General features: G+C 40.4%; 1 protein-coding gene across 1 annotated transcript in view; it reads left to right on the top strand.

Annotated features, from left to right (window-relative positions):
- The first annotated feature begins 808 nt into the window (after positions 1 to 808).
- The window catches only part of col1a1a (collagen, type I, alpha 1a), a 29634-nt gene continuing 6333 nt past the window's right edge, over positions 809 to 24109 (top strand). Inside the window, 38 exon segments of the mRNA XM_042505296.1 lie at positions 809 to 1060; positions 3060 to 3251; positions 3761 to 3783; positions 4139 to 4174; positions 5490 to 5582; positions 8647 to 8715; positions 8825 to 8869; positions 10518 to 10571; positions 10663 to 10716; positions 10804 to 10857; positions 10944 to 10997; positions 11083 to 11136; positions 12211 to 12255; positions 12347 to 12400; positions 12531 to 12575; positions 12708 to 12741; positions 12744 to 12760; positions 14336 to 14434; positions 14546 to 14590; positions 14726 to 14824; positions 15532 to 15585; positions 15717 to 15824; positions 17316 to 17369; positions 17463 to 17561; positions 17648 to 17701; positions 18527 to 18625; positions 18724 to 18777; positions 18867 to 18920; positions 19853 to 19960; positions 20053 to 20097; positions 21774 to 21872; positions 21965 to 22072; positions 22949 to 23110; positions 23191 to 23244; positions 23339 to 23446; positions 23560 to 23613; positions 23732 to 23785; positions 23881 to 24042. Of these exon segments, the coding sequence (XP_042361230.1) occupies positions 979 to 1060; positions 3060 to 3251; positions 3761 to 3783; positions 4139 to 4174; positions 5490 to 5582; positions 8647 to 8715; positions 8825 to 8869; positions 10518 to 10571; positions 10663 to 10716; positions 10804 to 10857; positions 10944 to 10997; positions 11083 to 11136; positions 12211 to 12255; positions 12347 to 12400; positions 12531 to 12575; positions 12708 to 12741; positions 12744 to 12760; positions 14336 to 14434; positions 14546 to 14590; positions 14726 to 14824; positions 15532 to 15585; positions 15717 to 15824; positions 17316 to 17369; positions 17463 to 17561; positions 17648 to 17701; positions 18527 to 18625; positions 18724 to 18777; positions 18867 to 18920; positions 19853 to 19960; positions 20053 to 20097; positions 21774 to 21872; positions 21965 to 22072; positions 22949 to 23110; positions 23191 to 23244; positions 23339 to 23446; positions 23560 to 23613; positions 23732 to 23785; positions 23881 to 24042 (2778 nt within the window). The 5' untranslated portion in view covers positions 809 to 978.

The raw sequence follows: 24109 nt of genomic DNA, 5'->3' as shown, positions 1-24109 counted from the left end.
CGACCAAATGCTCCTCACATAAACACTGTCCATTTGACAAACAGGAACTTTGCAAACAACTTCTCAGATATGTCATTTTGGTTCTGGTGCTGAGGTTTAACAAGGTGATGAAATCTGATGCAAAATTCATTTAAAGCTCTGATAACAGTGCAAACAATGAGGCTCTCTGAACCTGAAGTCAAACCTCCTCTCTGACAAGAACTGAATTAACAACAGAAACAAAAACTCCAAACCAAACACTGACTGAGCCTGCAGCCACGTTCAGCCACGTTCAGCCACGTTCAGCACACGTTCGCAGTCTGACAGCTAAAACCATCAAACACTTTGGAAAACTAAAACTACAAAAACAAATCTACAAAAAACACCTCACTGAAAAAAGTTCAAGAACCTTAAAACCAAAACTGGACTGAAACTGTCATCTTCTGCAACAGAAGCTCGTGAACTGAAGCTGAATCTGAAGCTAAAAATCTACTGAAATCAGAGTGAATCAGGAAGTAGAATTAAAAATGTGGATGAACGCCGTGGCTGCTGGAGGAGCAGATCCTCCTCCGACCCTCCGATGCTCCTCAGGATCAGGTTTCCTCAGCCCCCCTTCCTCCTCTGATCCAAACTTCTGCTGCACAATCATGGAAGGAGGGCCCTGCTGTTTTTTCCTCCTTCTGTTTTTTCTTCTTTGAAGGAGGGGTCCATTCTTGTCTTCCCTAAACGTGAGCGGCAGCGGCGGGGTAATGAGGGTGCGTCCCCACTCGGTCCGGTCCCCAGCACCTCCCAGTTCTTCAGGCTCCCATATAAAAACCCTGGTGGAAAGTGAGTGTAGGCAGTAGGGAGTTTTCTGCTGGGGTCAGGAGGACTGTGAACAGACGAGCGGACCCTGCCCCAACCACCCGTGTATGAGTGGAGTGTAGCAGGAAGAGAAAACATCCCCAACTTTTTTCCTCTCTTGCCTCAAAGAGTCTACATGTCTAGTGGCATCTAGACATGTTCAGCTTTGTGGATTTGCGGCTGGCGCTGCTGCTCAGCGCGGCGGTGCTCCTGGTTAGAGCGCAGGGCGAGGAAGACAGTAAGTCTGGAGCTTCTCAAGCCTTTTTTTTTTTTTTTACTGCTTTTTGAAAATGGATTTGCTCTTCATGGGTGGACGACTGCTGAGAACTTAGACAGAAAAAAAACAGAAGAAAGGAAAAAGTTTGAAATAAGAACTTTGATGCTTCCTGCTCATTTGTCCATAGATAAAGAAATAGATGGAGAGATAGATAGATGGATGGATGAGCTTGTGCAGTGGTTTGGACAGTACAGGGTGTACATAATGCATAGAAGGCCCCCCTCTCTCTCTCTCTCTCTCTGTCCTTGTGTTTGTCTCTCCTCCACCTCCCCCTCCCATGCATGCAGAGCAAGTTGCTGCAGGTTTTCCAGGCTCTCCTCCAGGCCGAGGCTTTCTAACGGAGCACAAAATGCATGTTTTATCCAAACTGAACCTCCCAGAAACCTTAATTCTTAGAAAACATCCAATTTGTCCTCCCATGTGATTTTATCAATTCGACACCCTTAACTTGGCCTAAAGTTTGATCTCAGCCAAAAAGGTGGTAAACTCCAAAGCTCTGGATGTTAAGACTGGAGGGAAAAGTGCTGTTTTTATGCCATCAGGAGCAAACTTTGATGCAGGGCAGATAGGGAGCTTTCCACAGGCCTGATTGATGTGGCAGTAATTCAGCGCCTGGAGCCAAGTGTCGAGTTGGCCAGGTGAGCCAGAGAGAGAGTCACACAGGGAGGGAGCAGGCATAGTCTTGTCTGCCGGAAACATTTGACCTCTCCAACCTGAGCAATCTTCCACTTTGTGCTGTGCGACACTTTCCAGGAGCTCAGATGGGTTTTAAAAGCGGTCAGCGAGGCCTCTGAGCTCAAACTTTTTCCTCTCGCAAAGGAGACAAAGAAAACCAGCTCTGGAAACAAGAACCAAAGGAGCTGAAATTCCATTTTTCCAGATGTTGCTCTGGAAAGGACTCAGCTGTCTATGTGAAGCAGATGTGGTTAGACCCTGTGAGCGGTCTCACAGCGCCACCCAGAGGCTCCTCTGCGCACCTGCAGGCACATCTGGCCGCCACGTCCCCCACAGCGCCTCCTCCCTCCTCCTCCTTCTTTTTTCCACTCTTTTTTTTTTTGTTTCCTCTAATTACAAACACATGCGGAGCGTGTTTCCAGCAGCTGCTGCCAAGCCGACAGTCTGCGCCGCTTTTCCCTCTGAGCTCAGCACTTTGGCACGCAGGGACACTTCGAACCCCTAAAAGGAGCCCCAGTCCGGGTTGAGTTTGGACGAAAAGTCCACAGCAGCAGCAGTGATGCAACTCAGGTCGGAAAATGTGACTTTGAGTTAGAGCAGAGGGGCCATTACGTGTCAGTGTCGTTAGAGGGAAATGAAATGAGTCGGAGACGCGTTTTGCTCCATGCGTAAAAAGCGTCTCTTCTGTGCGTAAAATGCGCATCTTTTGGGCGTAAAAGCTGATGTGAGCTGCATCCATGTCTGTGTCCTCGCTGTCACCTCAGCCTGTCCTCTTTCTGGTCCCACTCTGAGGCCTCTCACTTCCTGTCCAAACCTTTCACAACACTCTGCTGCTTGTATTTTACAGCCAGGACTATTTTCTCTGCTCGGGCTCAGTTTGTGACGAAATATTGATTATTTTTGCGCATTTTCTAATCATAAAACACTTTAAAACTTTTATAAAAACATGCTATTGGTGCTACACAGAACAAACATTTAGGCCTGTTTAAATCACTAATGCAATAGATTATATAAAAAAAATACACATTATTAATATTTTTATTAAAATTACACTTTTTTCATCTATAGAAAATAATGAAATATGGAAAAAGACCACAATGATAAAAGGGATTTATTGTTTAATAGCCTATCGTGGAGTGTTTTTATGTAGTTTATGTGTAGTTTTTGTTTATATGTCAGGGGTTTTTTTTTCTTTTTCTTTTTTTCATCTCCATCCAGACTTTTTGCACTTGTATTTCTGTTGTGTGTTGAGGTGTCTCACCTGTGCGTGTGTCGCCCCCCTCAGACACGGACGGAAGTTGCACCTTGGACGGCCAGGTGTTTGCGGACCGGGATGTTTGGAAACCAGAGCCATGCCAGATCTGTGTGTGCGACAGCGGCACGGTGATGTGCGATGAGGTCATCTGCGAGGACACGACTGACTGCCCCAACCCCGTCATCCCCCACGACGAGTGCTGCCCCATCTGCCCCGACGACGGTAACACCCCCCTCCGCTGCCCCTGCTCGCCTTTTCTGTCTCTATTTACTGGACTTTATATGTTTTTTTTTTCAATATTCTTTATTGTTGATGTCACATGCGTTCATTTTTAAAATTTTATTCCCGTTTATATATATATATATATATATATATATATATATATATATATATATATATTTTTCCTTTGTATTCTTACAAAAAAATTGTAATCCAGAACATTTAAACACTTGATCCGCTCTCACACACCTTCACTGGCCTCTTTCACATGTGGCTCCAACATGACTGAACACGTTTTCCCCCCAAACATCCTCACAAACACACACTTTTCCCTGCAGGATCAGCTTTACTTTCCCCTGCTGCTTCAAGAAAACCTCTCTCTTTTGATTAACTCTGGATTTTAGGACTCATTTTGCAGATTTAAGGCTTTTTATTTTTACATTGAGATACTTTGTGCATGTGTGTGTTTCCCTTTTTTAAATAATCTAACATTGTGTGTTGTCTCTCCGCAGGCTTCACGGAGCCTCAGGTTGAGGTAAATATTGATTATTTATTGATCATTATTCATTTTATGCTCATTTAATAACATGCATCATCATCATCATCACACAAACAATAAAACTGAGTTACAAAAACACTGAATTGGTTTGATGTAGCTCTTGATTGTAATATTGATTTTTGATGGTGAGGACATACGATAATCAAATGGTAGATGGATGATTATTCTTTGTGTAAATCTGCTATAGATCTCGTTTATTGCTCTGTGATATCAGAGAGTTAATTAGATCAGAAGCATCTTTAATGATGATAATAATAATTAATAATCTCATATATGAGTGATATGAATCACACACTGAGACGCTGTTTTTTTCTGTTTTCTTCCCTTATAGGGACCCAAGGGAGACCGTGGACCCAAGGGAGACAGGGTATGTCCTCACTCTCTTCCTCCTCTGATTCACACATTAAATGTCCTGATTTGTGGTCATCACGTGGTGCGTTTACTGTCTGGCTCTCTGAGCAGATTTCTGAGTGTTTGTGATGGAGCTGAAGCAGCTTTATGCTGATGTGTTTACACGTGTTTACATTCGGATGCTTCAGCTCGGTCTGAAACGTCACAGACATGAAAGTTTAACAGCTAAGTGAGCATTTAAATTACTGATGGACGACTGTGTGACAGCTGCTCCAAATATTTTTATATATAAACATAATATTTTACTTTGCATTTAAATGTTTTTCTTGCAAAGTAACTTCATTAAATGCACAGAATGAGGTAAAAGGTCCAGAAAATAGTCGTGCAAAAGTAAAAGCCCGTATGTGTACTTCGTCCTCTGAATGAGGTCAGTGTCTCCTGTTTCTAGAAATCATTATGAAGCCACAAGTGAATTTTAAGGCAAGAAATATGCATGAATGAAAGCATGCAGAGGTCAGGCTGAGACATGCAGACTGAGGAGGTGCAAAGTTTGCTTTGTTGAAGGAAAGTTAGAAACTGTGAGGGAGAGATTTTCACACAAAATTATTTGTCAACAAACTGATTTATTCTCAGAAAATCAAAGAGGGTTTTATTATTATTATTATTATTTTATTATCATGATACTTTTACTGATCTTAATTTTGACTTGATTATTTAGTATTTTTTAAAATAAATTCAGCTACAGGGTTTGGATCTAAAACTAAAAAAAAAACTTTATTTTGAAAGGTCAGCTCTCCCACAGCTGAGTTTTGTGTCCATTATGACAATTTCTTAAAAATATATAATCTAATTATGAGTTTTCAGTAATGATGATTACATTTTATGATATCATTTATAATTTATTTTGAGTCTGTTATGATGACATATTTCACTGCAGAAGCAGTTTTTGTAAGTATTTTACTCACTTCCTGTATCCTGATGTCACATGACCACTTCTGGTTGCTCCCTGGTTGGTCACATGATCACAGAGGAGTCAGCTGCTCTTCATGCAGGTTCATCTGTAGGGAGTGTGTGAGCCTGTGAGGACACACACACACACACACACACACACACACACACACACACACACACACACACACACACACACACACACAAAGGACATTAAAGGTCACACACTAGGATCTGACCTGATGATGTCACAGATCTGATGATGTCACAGACCTGATGATGTCACAGTCAGTCATGTGACTGCTGTGTCACGACCAGGTGAAACTCTGATTTTAACGCTCAAGTCTGACCCTTTGTCTCTCTGTCTTGTCCCCAATGTTCAGGGCCCCGCTGGTCCCCCCGGTAACGATGGTATCCCCGGTCAGCCTGGACTGCCTGGACCTCCCGGCCCCCCTGGACCCCCCGGCCTCGGTGGAGTAAGTTTAAGATTTTTTTTTATTTCTGCATTTGATGCGTCCAACCTGAGCAGGTCTGAGACTCGAGGAGCCGGGACAAAAGTCTCAGGCATGTGGCTCAGATATTGGACAAAGGTGCTGCGATTCAGGGTCCCTACAGCTAAAAGCGAAGCAGATTCCAGACTTTTTCAGACTATTTAAAGCAGCTCAGAATTAAAGTTAAAGGATAATCAAAATCAAAGAACAAAAAAATCAACCAAAAACAAGTCCCACTTTTGGTTTTGCTCCTCTTAGTTCCTCAGCGCTCAAATCCCAGTAACCATAAGTCCTTTGGGGCCCCTGTGGGCAGTTAACAGGCTGAAAAATGGGCCCCATGTGGGATTATCCATTATCTACTCCATAATGGCCCCAAACCAGTTCCCACATGGGTTTATGTTCGGGCAGTCTGGTGGGATTGGGCTCAAAATGGGCCACATTGGGTTAACCACCCATACTGGCTATTGGAATGGGGCCATTTTTATACCCATTGAAAATCCCCTGTAGGGCCCATTTTCAGACCATTTATCCCCCACAGGGGCCCCAAATGTTGGATAGCATCGTCACACCACCTGGCAGAAAAGTTCCCAAATGTCCTTTTTGGTGACGTTTTCTAAGCTAAAATCGAGCTTTTCATTGATGTGATGTAACGTGATTGGCTCTGACTTTGGCTCTGAGTTTGGCTCTCAGTCTGGGGTTAAAAGGTCAAAAGGTCACAGAATAGATGCAGAGATGTAGAGATGTTCTGGATGTTTTTCTGGTCCATCAGTTGATTAGTTTGTTGTACTGTGTCAAGTTCATCACTGATGCCTATATACTAATTTATTATTATTATTTTTATTTTATTTTATTTTGTTTTCTTTTATCTTATATTATTTTATCGTATCTTATTTTGTCTTATTTTGTTTTGTATTTTTTAATCCCATTTTCTTTTTCTTATTTTTATTTTATCTTATCTCATTTAATCTTATTTCATTTTATTTTGCCTCATTTTTATTTTATTTTTTTATTTTATTTCATCTTGTTTTATTTTATTTAATTTTAACCATATTTTATTTTATCATATTTTTATTTTATCTTTTTTAATTTTACCTTATTTTATTTCATTTTATTTTTACCTTATTTTATTTCATTTTATTTTTCCTTATTTTATTCATTTTATTTTTACTAATTTCTATTTTATTTTATTGTTATTATATTCAGTAGGGACAATGCAGTTTCACATAGTTCAGCACAAAGTATGAGGCTAATGTATTGCACAGATGTTTTGCTAATTTTCAACGGTTACTTTTAACACAATCTATTTTAGCATGCTATGATTCAGTTAACCATTGACTTCCATCCTATTTCAGTAAAACATTCCTGCTGACTCTGAATGTTGTTAAGGACATTTAGCTAACACTCTCTTAGCTAATCACATTCTAATTTAGTATGCTGATTCAGTTTTTCCATTGACTTCTTTCCTTATTTTACATTCAATATCATTTATTATTGACCAACATGCTAGCTCACAAAGCTTTATCATTGGCTTGCATAATTAGTCACTAGGCGAAGATAGCATGCTTCTTTACCACATATAGCTAATGGAATCACAACCAAATTTAGCATCTGTGATTCAGTTTGCCATTGACTTCTATTCAAATTTTGCATTTTGCCATTTTTGCATTCTTATGTTAGAACTTCTCATTTACTAACATGCTTCTTTCACACACAGCTAATGTAGTCACTATTTCAGCATGCTATGATTCATTTTGCCATAGACCTCTCTCCTAATTTTGCATTTTTTTTGTAGAATTTATCATTGACTCACATGCTAATTAATTCACCAGGCTAAACTAATATGTCATACTATCTCAATCAAGTTTGCATCCTTGTACAGCATTTACCACTGCCTCTACACACTGGTCACTTTTGGAATCTTATTGAGCATGCAATGATTCAGTCTGCCATTGATTTCCATCCTAAATTAGCATGCTGAGTCTAAAGCCAAGTTTGCCCAGATTTACTTCACTTCGATTTGCATATTCTCCGGCAGCCGCATCCACATAATTTTCCTTGAGCTCAAATCCAACATAAGCAATAATACGATGGATGAAGTCAATGGTTGTGAGATGACTCTGGTTTACAGGGAAACATTCTGCTTGTTTGCACAGAAATGAAGTGCTATGGTAGAGAAATTAGGAAACATATCTGCTCTGACTCAGAGTGCGTTTACATCGACATTAACAACTCATTTGTGATTTTTTACGGGTATCCCGTTTATGATTTTGAGCATGAAAACAACAAATTCTCTTTATGGAAAACCGGAATATTCTCTCTGGAGCTCTGAAAGAAACCTGGAAATATTCTGGGAATATCAATAATTTGATCTCTCTCTCTCTCTCTTTGCGTGTGAACGTCACATCCTGAATACGATCATAACCGGGATAAACCTCATAAACGGGCTGTTTGTGTCCATGTTATCATGTTTTACATTAATCTGAATTTTCAGGTTTAATCAGAATATACACAAAGATGTTTTGGGCTAGATTTTATATCTACATATGTTTTGCATGTAATTTGTATTTATCTAAATTTAAAGGATTTGATGAAGACATTTAATATTTGAGCACGTTTTGACCCCCAAATTTATCAAATTTTCCTATATTCATTATATATCTGTTATGTTTTTAATGAGGTCGCTTCTGCATAAATCTTAATTTTATTTTCTGTGTGAAAATAAATATAACTGTTTCACATATAAATGGTATATAAATAATGTGAAAAGGGCATTTCAGTCATGTCATGGAGAGTTTTAAACTCATCAGTCTTTCCTTTTTTGTATTTTCAGATTATAAATCTAAAAATACAAAAAAGGATTTTAAATTCAACCATTGATTTTTATATTTTTCTTGTGTTGTATTTTGCTTTTTAAATTTTTTCCTGTGTGTGTTTTATTGTGATTCTATCTGTAAAGCACTTTGTAATGTATTATTATTATTATTATTATTATTATTATTATTATTATTATTATGAATCAATATTTATATCTCTGTTTGCTTTTTTCCAGAACTTCTCCCCTCAGATGTCTGGTGGCTATGATGAAAAATCACCTGCCATGCCAGTGCCTGGACCTATGGTAGGTCACACACACACACACACACACACACACACACACACACACAGAGTCATTTCACTGTCATTTCATCTGACCTCTGACCCCTGACCTCGCCTCTGTGTGATCACAGGGCCCAATGGGACCCCGCGGACCTCCTGGATCTCCTGGTGCTAGTGTGAGTACTCCGCTGACTTCTTCTTCTACATGTTTAGGAGGACAGTGACATCATCATGACATCACTGTCCTCCCCTTGGTGCCCAGCTGGCGTGAAGCCGTCCTCTCCTTCACTGCTCCTTCACTTTATTTCCAAATGAAAATCATGATGTGTCATAATCTGATTATTATTTTAGCAAAAAAAAAGTTTGTTTAAAGGGATTTAGAAAAGGCTGCACACGTGCACAAACTGTGTGTTCAGACAGACGCGATCCGCTCCACAAGACGTCAACGGAAAGACGTTGGTAGACGTGGGATTTTTGTTGGGAATCCTGTGGGTCACGGTATTCCCTCGGGACTGGAAAATAATATCATAATAATAACAAAAAGTCTGTTTCAGATATAAAAGTGCAGTGACGCTATTTTTTCGGGAATAGCGGGATCAGACGGGAATTATTTTGTGAAAATGGGATGAAACAGGAGAGCAAATCCACTCTTGTGTCATTCTCTACAACAGAATAAAAAATAGATATAAACTTAAAAAAAGAACTGCATGTCTCAACCTTTCGATGTTTGTTGCCATCGCTCATCTTTTTCTAAGAGGCAAATCCATCCTGCAGCTCAGGTGGTTGCAGGTGCGTCTCGAGGATTTGAGGACATTTGTAGCTCAACGTTGATACTTTTTGGGACGTTATTTACAGGCAAAATTTCCATACAAAAATATTAGATAAATACCAGTGAAAATCTTTTTTTTCGGTGCGGGTGCAGCCTGTGGGCTGCTGTAGTTGGTTCAGTGGCGGTTTGTGGTGAATAAACACAGCGGTCAGCTGTGTCTGAACACGCTGACGGGACGTTGAGTCTAGTTAAGCGTTTCGTTGGTTTGACTGAACCTTTCTGTCGTTATCCTCAGTGCTTCCTCTCAGCAGAGTTCACTGAAACCTTTAAAAAATGAAAGCAGAAGACAGCAGGATTTTTTTTTTCTTTTCTCTTTGCCTGATAGATTTTCCACAATTTAATAGCTCCACAAAACACTATTTTGGAGATAGTAACTGCAAAAAAATAAATACATAATTAAAAATAATAATAATAGGTAGGACTTAGCGCAAATTTCACATGAAATGCAAAAAGAAAAAAAAATGTAAAAAGAATACAAAATGCTGAAAGATGCTTACATGAAACACAAGTACACTGAAAAAAATAAAATAAAATAAAAATATATATAGAAAAATATTAGTTTCACTGCCTTAAAAAACTGAATTTGAGGAGGCTTTTTTTTTTTTTTTTTATTGATTCAACTTGTCTAAATTTAAGGCAGCCTGAAACTATTTTAATAGGGTTTTTTTTAAATATTTTCACAGAAAAACTTTGGGGATAAGTGTAGAAGAAAGACACAAAAGGTTTTCCCGGTTTGGTTGCACAGTGGTTGCTGTGTTTGCTTTGCACTGTAAATAGTGCGTTAGGTTTAGGTTCCTGATCCAGAGTGATTGAGGAGATCTGTGGATGCAGCTGAAGCACGACAGGAATCCAAATACACAGAAAATATATACAGACATGAGAGAGATACTCTGCATTTCAAACGACTGATACTTGTCGAAGTGTGCACGTGTGAGGGTGAAACTGTATTTTTCGGTGGTGTGCGTGATGTTTTTTCTGTGTGTTTCCACCTGCAGGGACCTCAGGGATTCACTGGCCCCCCTGGTGAGCCTGGAGAGGCCGGACCTGCTGTGAGTATGACGCAGAAACAGAAACACACCTCAGTTTGCACCCTGTTAGTCTTTGGTCGTTCTCACCTTGAGCGTGTCTCCTCCTCCGCAGGGTGCCATGGGTCCCCGTGGCCCCGCCGGCCCCCCTGGAAAGAACGGAGAGGATGTAAGTGGACTGGATCTGCTCACATTCACCATCGACATCTCAGATTAGCGTAATCTTCATCCCGTTGTCTCTCTTTGTCTCTGTCAGGGTGAGTCTGGCAAACCCGGTCGCGGCGGTGAGCGCGGACCTTCTGGCCCTCAGGTGAGTCTCCTCGGCGCTGTGATTCTTCGTGATGTTTTAAAAAAGATGAAACCGTGATGATAAAATGTGATTTTTCTTTTTCTCAGGGAGCTCGTGGTTTCCCAGGAACCCCCGGTCTGCCCGGCATCAAGGGACACAGAGTGAGTGACGTCCCCCCGGTTTGACAGTCCCCCTTTGCAGCATTGTCCTCTGACTGTGACTGACGTCATGTCTCTCTCTCTGCAGGGATTCAGCGGTCTGGATGGAGCTAAGGGAGACGCTGGCCCCGCTGGTCCCAAGGTGACTGTCCCCTCTCTGTTGTCTCACTCTGCTGCAGTCTGTCTCCGAGCAGAAAAATGTCCACATTCGTTGTAAAAGTACTAAAATGTATAGTAGTAGTATCTGTGTATCTGTGTAGTATCTGCTAAAAGCAGAACTAAAAGTACTCGTCATTTTATTTTTGGCACTCACAAAGACATTTTTTATAAATTTGAGCAGAGACTTTAGTCTTAAACGGGGTCCTACATTTCCCATAATGCAACTGTAGTGTCCATGTCCATGTTTGTCAAACTACTTAACCCTTAACCCATAAACCCAGTTAATCAGAATCATGGACAATTTATTGATCCCTAGTGGGAAGATGGGACTCATAACAGTCATTCATAAACAGTGAATTATGGAAGTCCAAAAAACAAGTATGAAGTAACAACAAGAACAACAAGAAATTTCACGTATAACAGCAAAACATATGTACATTACTAACGATATGGAAAAAAACAGGAAAAAATAGAATATAAAACAAGAACAAATACGTGTATTAGTAACCATGCAAAAGAAGAAAAAAAAGGAAAACGAGCATTGAGAAATATAAAAACTATCATAAATATGTGCCTTCACATTACAAAACAAAGGTTTAGAAACAAAGAATTATGCATTATGTTAGAATATACAACACAACATAAACATTAGAAAAAATGATAATAAGAAATGTACATATAAAATATGTGCATCATACGTTAGATACATTCAAGAGCAGCGTTGGTGAGAATAAGTCACAATAATAATATTGCACCAATTTCTGCACAGCTAGTGTAACAAGAATGATTGTACCTTTAGGTCCGTGCTGCATAGTTGAATAATATAATAAATAGAAAATGGAATAATAACTGCTGATACGTAACTTAAGTCATAATGCAGACTTTCTCTTATACAATAACTGTAGTTTTCAAGCCCAAAATGACGAGTAAACTGACTTTCTGTGTCAGTTTTAGCGTCAGTGGTGAATCAGACAGCAGCAGCTTTCTCGGCTCAATATTATGAACAAATGACGCTGCAGTTTATGCGTCATCAGCTCACCTGCCTGTGATTTTTTAGGGAGAGGCTGGAGCCCCCGGTGAGAACGGAACCCCCGGCGCCATGGTGAGTAAAACAAGCACCCCGTCTCTGCCACACAGCCGCCATCTTCCCGCCAATTTAACGCCGACTGACTCGGTGATTCTCTTTGTGTCAGGGACCTCGTGGTCTGCCCGGTGAGAGAGGCCGCGCTGGTGCTGCTGGAGCTGCTGTGAGTCCACACACACACACACACACACACACACACACACACACACACACACACAAAATGAAATACTGCAATTAATCAATCAGTTAATCAATGAACCGATCAACCAATCGTGTTTGTGTCTGTGCTGCAGGGAGCTCGTGGTAACGATGGTGCTGCTGGTGCTGCTGGACCTCCCGTAAGTTTCTAAAGTTTTAATAATAATTCTCCACAACACTTTTTTTCTGGTATAAAATCAGTCAAATCAAAGGATGCCTCATGTGTGGTGGCCCCTGATTGTTTGTCTGAATCTCTCTTTGTTTCCTCTCAGGGCCCCACTGGCCCCGCTGGACCTCCTGGATTCCCCGTGGCCCTGGAGCCAAGGTACGTCCAACACCATCCGCAACAATGATCTACCAGAAACGTTTTTAATCCTTAAAACCTGGATCAGCATCACTTTTCTTGAGCTACATTCAGACGCCTTTCACTGGTGTTCAGTACTTTCAACTCTGAGAAAAAAAGCGAAGAGTAACTTGGTGAGAAATTTAGAAAATTATTTATACAAAAGCTACTAAAATACCAGAGAACTATGTTTAAAATTACATAATATATTTAAAATAATTATTTTTAAAATTATTATTATTTGCAAGTAGTTTTTTTCCTTGTTTTGTACTTTTTTCACTAAATTCTCACAGTTATTGGGTTATTTCTTTTTTCTTTTGAAAGAAATCCAACCATCTTTCTTTCCGAAATGTGTTGAAGATAGTGTTGCACATTTATCGTTTTGATTACATTTTTGTTTTTGTTGAGGAGGAAATCATTGACGATTATTGTTCCATTTCCTTCATAAATACAAAAAAATGACAGTAACTTGTTGTGTAAACTGAGGTCATGTGGGTCGGGGTCATAAGGTCACCAAAGCTGCACAGGGGTTTTTATTTCTAGTTTATTCTCTGGAATAAACAGAAATTTTGATGCTTGAAATGTGATGCATGATAGAGGGAAGTCGAGCTGATTTTAGTCCCTGGACAGGTAAAAAAAAAATGACAGTAAAAATGACTTCTGAGTTATGTTTTTAAACTCCACTCTGCATCCTACATCTTGAGTTGTTGCTGCTCAGGAATTTCTGTTTTTATTTGACAGGTATAATAAACTAAAATTTTGACACTTGAAATGTGATACATTATGCCAAGATATAGAGTTTGTAATGTGTTTAAAAAAAGCGGCAGAATTACCAGAATAATTTAATCAAATTTGGTTATTTCTTGTTGCTGATGCACACTGCACAAGTGCTCCTTCAAAATAAAACATTTATTGTGTTCATTAGGTTTAATTTCTTGCATATCAAATGCAAAAGCTTTATATGAAGATTATATGAAGAAATAGTGTATTTTATTATTATTATTATCATTATTATTATCTGGGGTGGAACTGGCACACAGTTTTGGTTCATGGTTGGCTGCTGAAAAACAGCTGATTGTTTTAAATGACACCAAACTTGCTTTTTAACCCTTTAAAATCTGAGAAAATTGGCTTGATTTCTTTCGTAAATATGGAAAGAAACTATGAAAGAAGAAATGACCAAAACAATTCCAAGAAAATAACAAAAAGTGTAAGAAATCACCTGAGATGTTTGAGAAAAAGATGAAAAAGAAAATATATACAAAACATTTGTCCCTAGCTTTTTAAAAATAATTTAATCTAAATCCACTTATTTCTTGCAATTTGTGTGCATGTTTTTGAGAAACCTGGCAGCACTTTTCTCAGAGTCCAAAGGTTTAAATACTTGTGGAAGCATCAGAAAGCAGCACGAGTAAAGTTAAAGTGAAGTCGCTCCAGGTTTCAAGGGGTTAATCAGTCCTTTCTGCAGATTTCGCTTCATGTTTTGCTCTGTTTTGGTTTATTTTTGTTTTCATGTTAGGATCCACGATTATTTGACTCTTTGTTTGCTCTCCACAGGGAGACGCTGGACCTCAGGGTGGTCGTGGATCCGAGGGCCCCTCTGGAGCCCGTGGTGAGCCCGGTAACCCCGGACCTGCTGGCCCCGCTGGACCTTCTGTGAGTACAAACGATAACCTTCAGTGACTCTTCAGTGAAATCAGCTTCACGATGACGTCACAGCAGCAGCAACATCCTCCTTCATACGAAAATCTCCTCCTCTCCTCTCAGGGAAACCCCGGAGCTGATGGAGCCGCTGGACCCAAGGGAGTCCCTGTGAGTAACACTTTCACTCCACGTGCACGTCAGAGTTGAGGGTTTGAATCCTGCTCTGGCTCAAAAGTTTGCAGTGAAAAAGCAGCCTGTGTCTCAGTGACCCATCATGTTGTCGGTGTGTGCTGCCCCCTGCAGGGCGCTGCTGGAGCTGCCGGAGCTCCCGGTTTCCCCGGACCCCGTGGACCCCCCGGACCCCAGGGTGCTGCTGGTGCCCCCGGACCCAAGGGTAACACTGTGAGTATGAAGCTCTGTCAGAACTGTCTAAATATAAATATCTATATTCTGACATCTGTATTCTGTGATGGACATCATTAAAAATGAGTCTACATATTGTAAAGTGAAACTACTGAATCAGCACAAAACATTGTACTGCACATTTTTGGGTGATATTTTTGCTAAAGTATGCATATTTTCTTTTTATATATATATATATATTTTTTTACTAACACAGATATTTTTCAATTTGTTATTTTTTATTTACTAATGCACATATTTTTTTAAAATTTTATTTTTATTTACTAATGCACTTTTTTTTCTCTATATTTCCTAAAATATTTTTACTAATGCACATATTTTTAGTTTTTTCTTTTCTTTTTTTTTAACAAATGCACTTTTTTTTTGGAAAAGCACAATTGTTTCTAATTTTTATTTTATATTTTAACATATGAACATATTTTTCCCCATTTAATTTAATTTTATATTTTCATTAATGCACAGTTTCTCTCAGTTTTTTTAAACATATTTTTAGTTTTATTTTTTTTACTCATTTCTTTTTCCATACTTGTTATTTCTACATCTAGAATTCTCTATGCTTACATCAGATCGATGGTAATGAATCGCAGTTTCCCCGCAGGGATCGATAAAAAAATGTTTGTTTGTTTGTTTTGTTTTTTGGCTTTCGATGTTTGTAGTTTGTTTACGTTTGCTTATTTGTTTCCCAGGGTGAGGTTGGTGCCCCAGGATCCAAGGGAGAGGCCGGTGCCAAGGGAGAGGCTGTAAGTTGAAGTTAAAATCTATCCACATGGAGCGCAGCGCTGTGGACGCACATTTCTGAAGACATGTCCCATCACTTACACCGTGTGTGTGTGTGTGTGTGTGTGTGTGTGTGTGTGTGTGTGTTTTTCAGGGTGCTCCAGGAGTTCAGGGACCCCCTGGACCTTCTGGTGAGGAGGGCAAGAGAGGAGCCAGAGGAGAGCCTGGTGCTGCAGGAGTTCGTGGAGCTCCTGGAGAGCGAGTATGCATCTCATATTATTTATGATATTATTATATTATATCTTATTTTCACTTTGTCATGGTGAAGACTCGAGTCTTTATTTCTAAATGTGATCGTGATGGAAGTGACCGAGTCGCCCTCTGGTGGTGCTTTCTTACCTCAAAGAGAAACAGATCGATGTCTTTATATAGAATTTAATTTATTTTAATCTCCGCAAAATTGTAACGTGGTCAGATTTTATATAAAAAGAAACAAAAACATTACCAGCAAGAATTAAAACACTGATGAGGAAAAAGGTCGAAATATTCCCATAAAATACAAATGACAAGAATTTAAAGAAACATTTTACCGCCAAGAATCAAAACTATAAGGAGGAAAAAAGTCGAAATGTTACCAACAGGACATAAGCGGGACATAAATAATGCAGATGCCCTTTGACCTGTCAGACCATGTAAACAAACTCTCTGCTGCCTCCTGCTGGTCAGAAATTACGACTGTAAATGCAGGAAAATAAATCTTTAAAATATTCCACATATTTGGAAACATTATTTTTGATAAATTATCTGGTGTTTTGTGCAAAATGCACAGAGAAAAAAGTATTTTTGACAGTTTTACTAAATTTGGATTATTCTGTGACTATAGGAAGAAAACCTGAAGTTACAGTAAGACAGTAACTTTGGTAAATTTTGGTATTTTTTGTTTTTTTATTTTTCAATATGGTTGAAAAAATATACTTTAAAAGATCAAAGTATTGACTATTTACCCTCTAATGGGCCGATTTCTCAGCGATTTAATTTTTTTATCGAATAGCACACATGATGGAGGTCAGAGGTTATATCTGACAAAAGTTATATATATTTATTATTAAGATAATTATCTATTTTACATATATAAGGTTATGTTTTTATTAATTTCAGTGCAGTAGTAGCTAATGAGAGTAATGCTTAAAAATACTCATTTTTAACCCATCATTTTTAATTTGTTTTGATTTAGTGACAGAGCTGACCTGTTCACACAGAAATAATATTTAATGAATTTATCGTAAAATAAAAAGCTCTCCAGTAACTGAGCAGCATTCACACCTTTTTGGAATTAAGAGAATCAGGAGTTTTTTGACAGTTTTTGATTTTGAACATTTTAACACTTTTCTTAATTGTTGTAAGTAACTCTGGTGTTTTTTTCACACAGGGCGAGTTTAGTAGTTTTAAAAAAATGAAAGTAGATCATAAAATTTCACATATGTAAATCCTTAAAAATACTTTTTAAATCCAGAAACAGAATAAGCGTGTTGATAAGTTGTAATTTTTAGGCTTTTTTTGGTCCCACTTCTTAAGATTGGGTCCAATCCAGTCCCATTTCAGTGAGGCAGAGTGGACCTCCTGAGCGGACGTCTCAGTGTGGACGTCCCAGTGTGGACGTGGTTTGACACGTTAGGATCATGTTGCAGTCCGTCCTGGTCTGCATGTAAGCGTGTTGGAGCTAAAGCGAGACGTGCTTGTTTTTTGTGTGCAGGGCGCTCCTGGCGGTCGTGGTTTCCCTGGTGCTGACGGCCCTGCTGGACCCAAAGTGAGTAAAAAGAACTAAAACAAGATTAAATTCTTCTTTTTTACTTTGGACTGAACTAATATTTGTCTTTCGACCATTTTTGTCCCGTCATAGGGCGCCACTGGTGAGCGCGGTGCCCCCGGTGCTGTTGGACCTAAAGGTTCCACTGGTGAGTCTGGCCGCACTGGAGAGCCCGGTCTGCCCGGAGCTAAGGTGAGACTCCCCAAAAAACTGTCCGTTATCAAGTCTCACTGCCACAGACCCTCCTCTGACCTCTGACCTCTGACCCCTCCCTGCAGGGTATGACTGGCAGCCCCGGCAGCCCTGGACCTGATGGCAAGACTGGACCTACTGTAAGTTCACATTCAGACTAAAAACATTTCAGCTTTATTATTTTGTGTATTTAAACCTTCGAGACTGTTTGGTGCACTTTTCATTCTTCATTTTTTTGATAACTGTGTGTGTGTTGATGCATGTGTCCTAAATGTAGTCCAGATTGTGTATCTGAGTGTAATCAGTGAATTTGCAGCTCAGCTCCTACAATAAGTCTAAAATACACTGTGGAAACTAAATAGTTACATTCAGACTGTTCAGGTCCAAAAATGCTCCATTGAAACCCATTCAAACTGACATTTTTGATCCCACAGCCATCAGAGCAGAAAAACAGGACTTGTATTATTTCTGGGTGTCATTCTGGGCTTTTGACTCTGAATTTGTCATTTTGACTATTTTCCACCTGATGAGGTCATTTTGACCATATTTGGCATATGGAGGAAATACATGCTATTTCCACTAGGTGACCTGTCACAGTCAATGTAGCTGCTGATCACTGACATATCCCAGACTGTCAGCAGCTACACTCCCAGACATATCCTGTCTGTCAGCAGCAAAAAAAAAATGTAGTTTGCATATAGTATACTGAAATTAATTCATTTTTTCTTTTTTTCCCCTCATTTTAAAAAAATGTACATAGCATATAAAATATTGAACATATTTTTTTTTTTCATCTAAAACATAGTGGCGTCATGACAAAAACCTGACATTTAAAGAGTTAAATTTCAGAAAATTAAAATAAATTTGATATAAACCTTGATTGTGAAAAATGCGTTGTGTGCACAGAGCGATGCGAATGGGTGTGATATTAAAGCGGGCCCTAAAAAATGAATTCTCATCACCAGGGTGCCGCTGGACAAGATGGTCGCCCCGGACCTCCTGGCTCTGTTGGAGCCAGAGGCCAGCCCGGAGTCATGGGATTCCCCGGACCCAAGGGAGCCGCTGTGAGTAACGCGTCCCGACTGCAGCTCAGAATCATGGATTTATCTGGAATTACTGACAAGTCGGCTGCTAAATGTGTTTTTCTGCTCCTGTTTTTTAGGGTGAGGCTGGAAAGTCTGGCGAGAGAGGAGTGATGGGACCCACCGGCCCCACCGTGAGTTTCTTACTCTCTGCTTCTCTTTGTGCTCTGCTGTTTAAAAGTTTGGACCCGCGTGTCTGAAAGTCTGCCTTCTTTCTACCCAGGGTGCCCCCGGAAAGGACGGCGATGTTGGCGCTCAGGGCCCCGTTGGACCTGCCGTAAGTAAAAAACACACACTCTCACTCACACACACACGCGCGCGTTTTATATGGTTTATATCCGATAACTAGCGCTGCCAAAATGTATCGTTTGATCAGATTTCGGTCTGAGTTTGAGAGAGAGAGGCGGGTCTGTCTCTTGATCCACTTCTATACTCTTTGTGTCCGCGGTGGCGGGCAATACGAAAATGCGGAGGTAAAGACGAAAACTCAATATGTAATTTATAGTGTTTATGATAAATTGTTTACAAATTCAATTCTATTTTCAAGGAGTTATGTCTAAGAAAAGAAGCATATGCAGATTTATTAGTTAATGAATAATAATTTTAGTAAATAAAAATAAAAGTAATATAATAAAAAATAAAATGAATATAATAATGTAATTTAAACAAAAAATAGTAAATCATTTTAACAGTAATATTTTTTTCCTACATTGTTATGTTTTGGACATAGTTCTTGTTCCACACGGTTCCCTGTGAAAAACAGCTGTTAAAATGTGCTTTGGCAGTATTGTTTCAAAATGGTCATGCCAATAAAGCCTCCGTGAATTGAACTGAATAACGGAGAGGGGGCGGGATCAGATAAGTTTACACTTCTTCCTTTTCAAACGTTAGGTTTTTTTATGCACTATTCTTTTGTTGGTTTGCATGTTTACTGTCTTGGGATAAAAAAATGTTTGAAATAAAGATTTCAATCAGTATAAAGCTGGCTGAAAATCGGCGGAGCGTCCCTTTAATTAAAGACCATAAACAAAATGCTTTCTGTATGAAAATGTTCGTCCGTCATCCATTCGTGCAAAAAGTTTTGTACCAAAGGCTCCCGAAGCGCACCTGAGCGAACAGCGTCGCTTTGTTTCCGACGCTGTCTGCTGTGATCGCCTCACGTCTGATCACGTCATCGGCTCTAACGGTCCTTCTCTCGCCCCCCCTCAGGGTCCCGCTGGTGAGAGGGGAGAGCAGGGACCCGCCGGACCTCCTGGATTCCAGGGTCTTCCAGGACCCCAGGGTGCCATTGGTGAGACTGGCAAGCCCGGAGAGCAGGTACTGACTGACTGACAAGACTGACTTTGATTTTGTGTCCAGTTCATAGTGTCAGATAAATTCACAGATTCATAATTTCTCCGTGTTTTTAGGGTGTGCCCGGAGAGGCTGGAGCCACAGGACCTGCTGGAGCCAGAGTAAGTCCCTCATCATCATCGTATTCACAATTACTCAGCAGCACGCGCTCATGTCAACTAGTTTATAAAAAGTTAAGTTTTACCAATATCTACATTTATTACAGCACATTTGAAAAACGGTATTGTAAAGAAAATCGACATTGAGGGCAAATAATACAGGTTGTTTTTTTATTTAAAAAATAAATAAAATAGCTATATAGGTTAGGTTCTTTCTTACATTTTTGTCAAAATTGAGTTATTTATATTTTCTTATGTTTTATGTCAGGTGGATGTTTTGAAGTTTTGTGCATTTTTTTTTAAATTTAGAAACCAAAAAACTAATTTTTTGCTATTTTGAATGAAAAACTTTAAAGATAAACATCTCAGGATACATACTGAACCTTACATTTTCTAATGTGGTGATTTTTTTTTCTTGGTTACTCGCAGAGAAAAACAGAATGACTGTAGGAAACATTAATAATAGGCCGGTCTATCAATACTGCAGAAAATGACTATTGAAACTGTTTCAACTATTCAGACTCAACATGTATTGATAAATCAATATTTCTGATGCACAGGTCCTAAAAAAAGGCCACCTGTTGATGCTTGATCGGACATTGATGGTGATGCTAATAGGCTAATAGCAGGCTAATGCTAAGGGGGTGTTGGCGAAATACATTTGCAAAGTCAAAGTTTTTTAACTCAGTCACAAAGGGTGCGCCAAAGGGATGTGCAAATAGTTATTTCAATTCTATTTCAATTATAAAGTACAATATTGCAAATTACAATTAGCTTCAGAGGGCTTTAAAACATACGACGATCTTCTGTCCTTCTAGTCTTAGCGACAGGGACAATTCGCCTCATCCGCACACACGTTCATACACCGGTGGCCAAAGTCAGATAATTTGAAAAAGAAAACTTTAAAGAGAAAGAAAACAATATTTATGATTATTACAAATTATCTGTCTAAAGAATAAATTAGAGGAAAAAAATATATATATACTTTTTAAAATTTTCTGCACTTTTTTGGGGTCATTTTTCTTTATTGATTTTGTGGGACCGACTGCACCGACAATGAGGTGAATATCTTGTTCACATACGCTCATTTAGGGAGCAGTTTGGGGTTCAGTATTTTGCCCAAAGGCATGTTGATACGTAGACTGCAGAAAATCAAACCATCGACCTTCCGATTGGTAGACATTCGCTTCACCTGAGCTACAACTGTTCAGAGTATAACAGACAAATAGTTTTGGGATGAAAGCTTTCCACCTCACATTAGTACCTCCCTTTGGTAAATATCAACAACATTTTCTTGGAATTTGTCCTTTTGATGAGAAAGTATGTTTTGAAAATTTGTGGCCTGTATTTAGATGCCACCTTTCAGGTCTTAGCAACCACCATTTACCCCACTGACACACACAGACCGAGATCTGATGACCGAGGTCTAATAATCATTCATGCACATTTAAAACGGGACTAATTTTGCCCAAGATATGTATAGATATAGATATGTAGACTGCAGGAGATCGAACCTTTGACCTTTGATTGAAAGTATAACAGACAAATAGTTTGTATTCTGGGATGAAAGCTTCTCATCATCAACCTTATTGATAAGCAATCCGCCCTCCGATAGATCCTCGGGATTTCGACTGTTGTCGGACTTCACCGTACCTAACTCTATGTCCACCCCTTCTCAGGGCGACAGAGGATTCCCCGGTGAGCGTGGTGCCCCTGGTGCCGTTGGACCCACTGGTGCCCGTGGATCCCCTGGTTCCGCTGGAAACGAAGGTGCTAAGGTAAAACCTTAAAAGTGTGAAAGGAAAACAACTTCTGAGAGGTTCTCATAGATTTGTCATGTAACCCTCTTGATTTTTGTTGTCTTTTTTAGGGAGATGCTGGAGCCCCCGGTGCTCCCGGAGCTCAGGGTCCTCCTGGACTGCAGGGAATGCCCGGTGAGCGCGGTGCTGCTGGACTTCCAGGACTGAGGGGAGACAGAGTGAGTCGCCACAACAGTACTCCGAGTATCTGACAGGAAGTAGACCAAAGCCATTTCCTTTTTGATGCTCTATCGTAGGCAGCTGGACTTTCTTGAGTTTCTTGAGGATGTTTGGCTCTTCAGCGTTCATCCAGAACCAGAAGTGTCGATGGCATTCACAATGCTGTCTCCTGGATAAAAGTCAAGTCCAGACTATTGTGCAATCTCCTAGTTTTCTTTCGTTATATTTGTGCGATGGCCGAGCCTGAAAGCTTATTCTAAAAGATTGCACATATCAATGACAGGCACAGTCGAATCACTGGACGGGTAACTTAGTGCCAACTGTACAGAGCTACAACACCATGGAATATGCTTCCATGTCCCCTTTAAAACACAACTTTAAAAAATGAGTTGCAAGTTTACTGTAGTTGTTACTGGTGGGTCGTACTTAATGATTTTCGATATCAACCGGACTATAATTCTTTGGATTTTATAGTGTTCTGGGTAGTGAAGGGGTGGTCTAGGGTGTGCTGGGTGGGCTAAGTTTAGGGTAATGTTTATATGTTTGTATGTCGTGTATGTTTTTTTATGTGCGGACCTCGGGAAGAGTAGTTACTACCCTGGTAGCAAGTAATGGGGATAAACAAACAAATAAACCTCTCATCCGAGCGGCTTCTTCAGTTCTGATTATCCCGAGATGTTACTCCACTTGTCTGGCCAGAACTGAAGAAGCTCTTCGGGTACATCTTCAAGAAACTCAAGTCCAGTTGCTTACGATTTAGGACCTAGAGTGACCCTGACCTGGACAACTCACAACAAACCAAAGCTGCTGTACTTGCAACAGAATAGCAATGAAAAGGTCCGTGCCTCACTTCCTCTCTTCATCCCATTACCCAGGGAGACCAAGGAGCCAAGGGTGCTGATGGCGCTCCTGGTAAGGATGGACCCCGTGGTCTGACTGGACCCATTGGACTTCCCGGACCTGCTGGAGCCACCGGAGACAAGGGAGAGCCTGGCCCCGCTGGAGCTGTTGGACCTGCCGGAGCTCGTGGAGCCCCTGTAAGTACAACCTAAAGAAGCTCAAATTTCTCAAGCTGTTCGGATCTTGAAATCCTTGACTGATTCTTGTTCTTCCGCAGGGTGAGCGCGGAGAGTCTGGACCCCCTGGACCTGCTGGATTTGCCGGACCTCCTGTAAGTCATAGTCATCATCTCACCGACTGCTTTTCATTAGCTTGAAGCTTCAACTCAGACTTTACTGAGTCTCTCTCTTTCTGTCCGCCATCAGGGTGGTGATGGACAGCCTGGTGCCAAGGGAGAGGCTGGAGATAATGGTGCTAAGGGAGATGCTGGTCCCCCCGGCGCTGCTGGACCCACTGGTGCCCCTGGACCTCAGGTTTGTAAACTCATGCATTGAGAAAATCCCATAGTTCCAAGAGAATATTCAAAGTCGGGGCTACGTTGCCTGGTCCTGGTTCTCGCATGTTGATTAATGGTATGTTCTTTCAGGGTCCCGTTGGAAACACTGGCCCCAAGGGAGCCCGCGGAGCTGCTGGACCTCCTGTAAGTCACTAAGTTTCCTCTAAGCTGTCCGTCTCTCCCTTTACTACATTTATTCATACTGAGCGGAGACACTGGTCTGGAGTTTTCTTGTTTTTTCATGGTCTGTCTGTCTCCTTAGGGTGCTACTGGCTTCCCTGGTGCTGCTGGCAGAGTTGGACCTCCCGGCCCCTCTGTAAGTCCTTCTCTAATGTTATTAGCACATGTTGTTGCTGCTGCGAGGCTCACCATCCAGGATGGTTCTCAGCAATGTTGTGCTCCCTACCACAGGGCAACCCTGGACCTCCTGGACCCGCTGGAGCCACTGGCAAAGAGGGACCCAAAGGAAACCGTGGTGAGACTGGACCTGCTGGTCGCACTGGTGAGATTGGTGCTTCTGGACCCCCAGGCGCTCCTGGAGAGAAGGGTAGCCCTGGTGCTGAGGGTGCAAGCGTAAGTAACCAACCACAAAAACAAACCTTTTCACAGAACCAAGCAGTGCCCAAAAATGAAAGACTGA

Source organism: Plectropomus leopardus, chromosome 17 (genome assembly GCF_008729295.1).
Source record: "Plectropomus leopardus isolate mb chromosome 17, YSFRI_Pleo_2.0, whole genome shotgun sequence".
NCBI lineage: Eukaryota > Metazoa > Chordata > Actinopteri > Perciformes > Serranidae > Plectropomus > Plectropomus leopardus.
The sequence above is the reverse complement of the archived record's forward strand: the minus strand, read 5'-3'. Positions and strand labels throughout refer to the sequence as shown.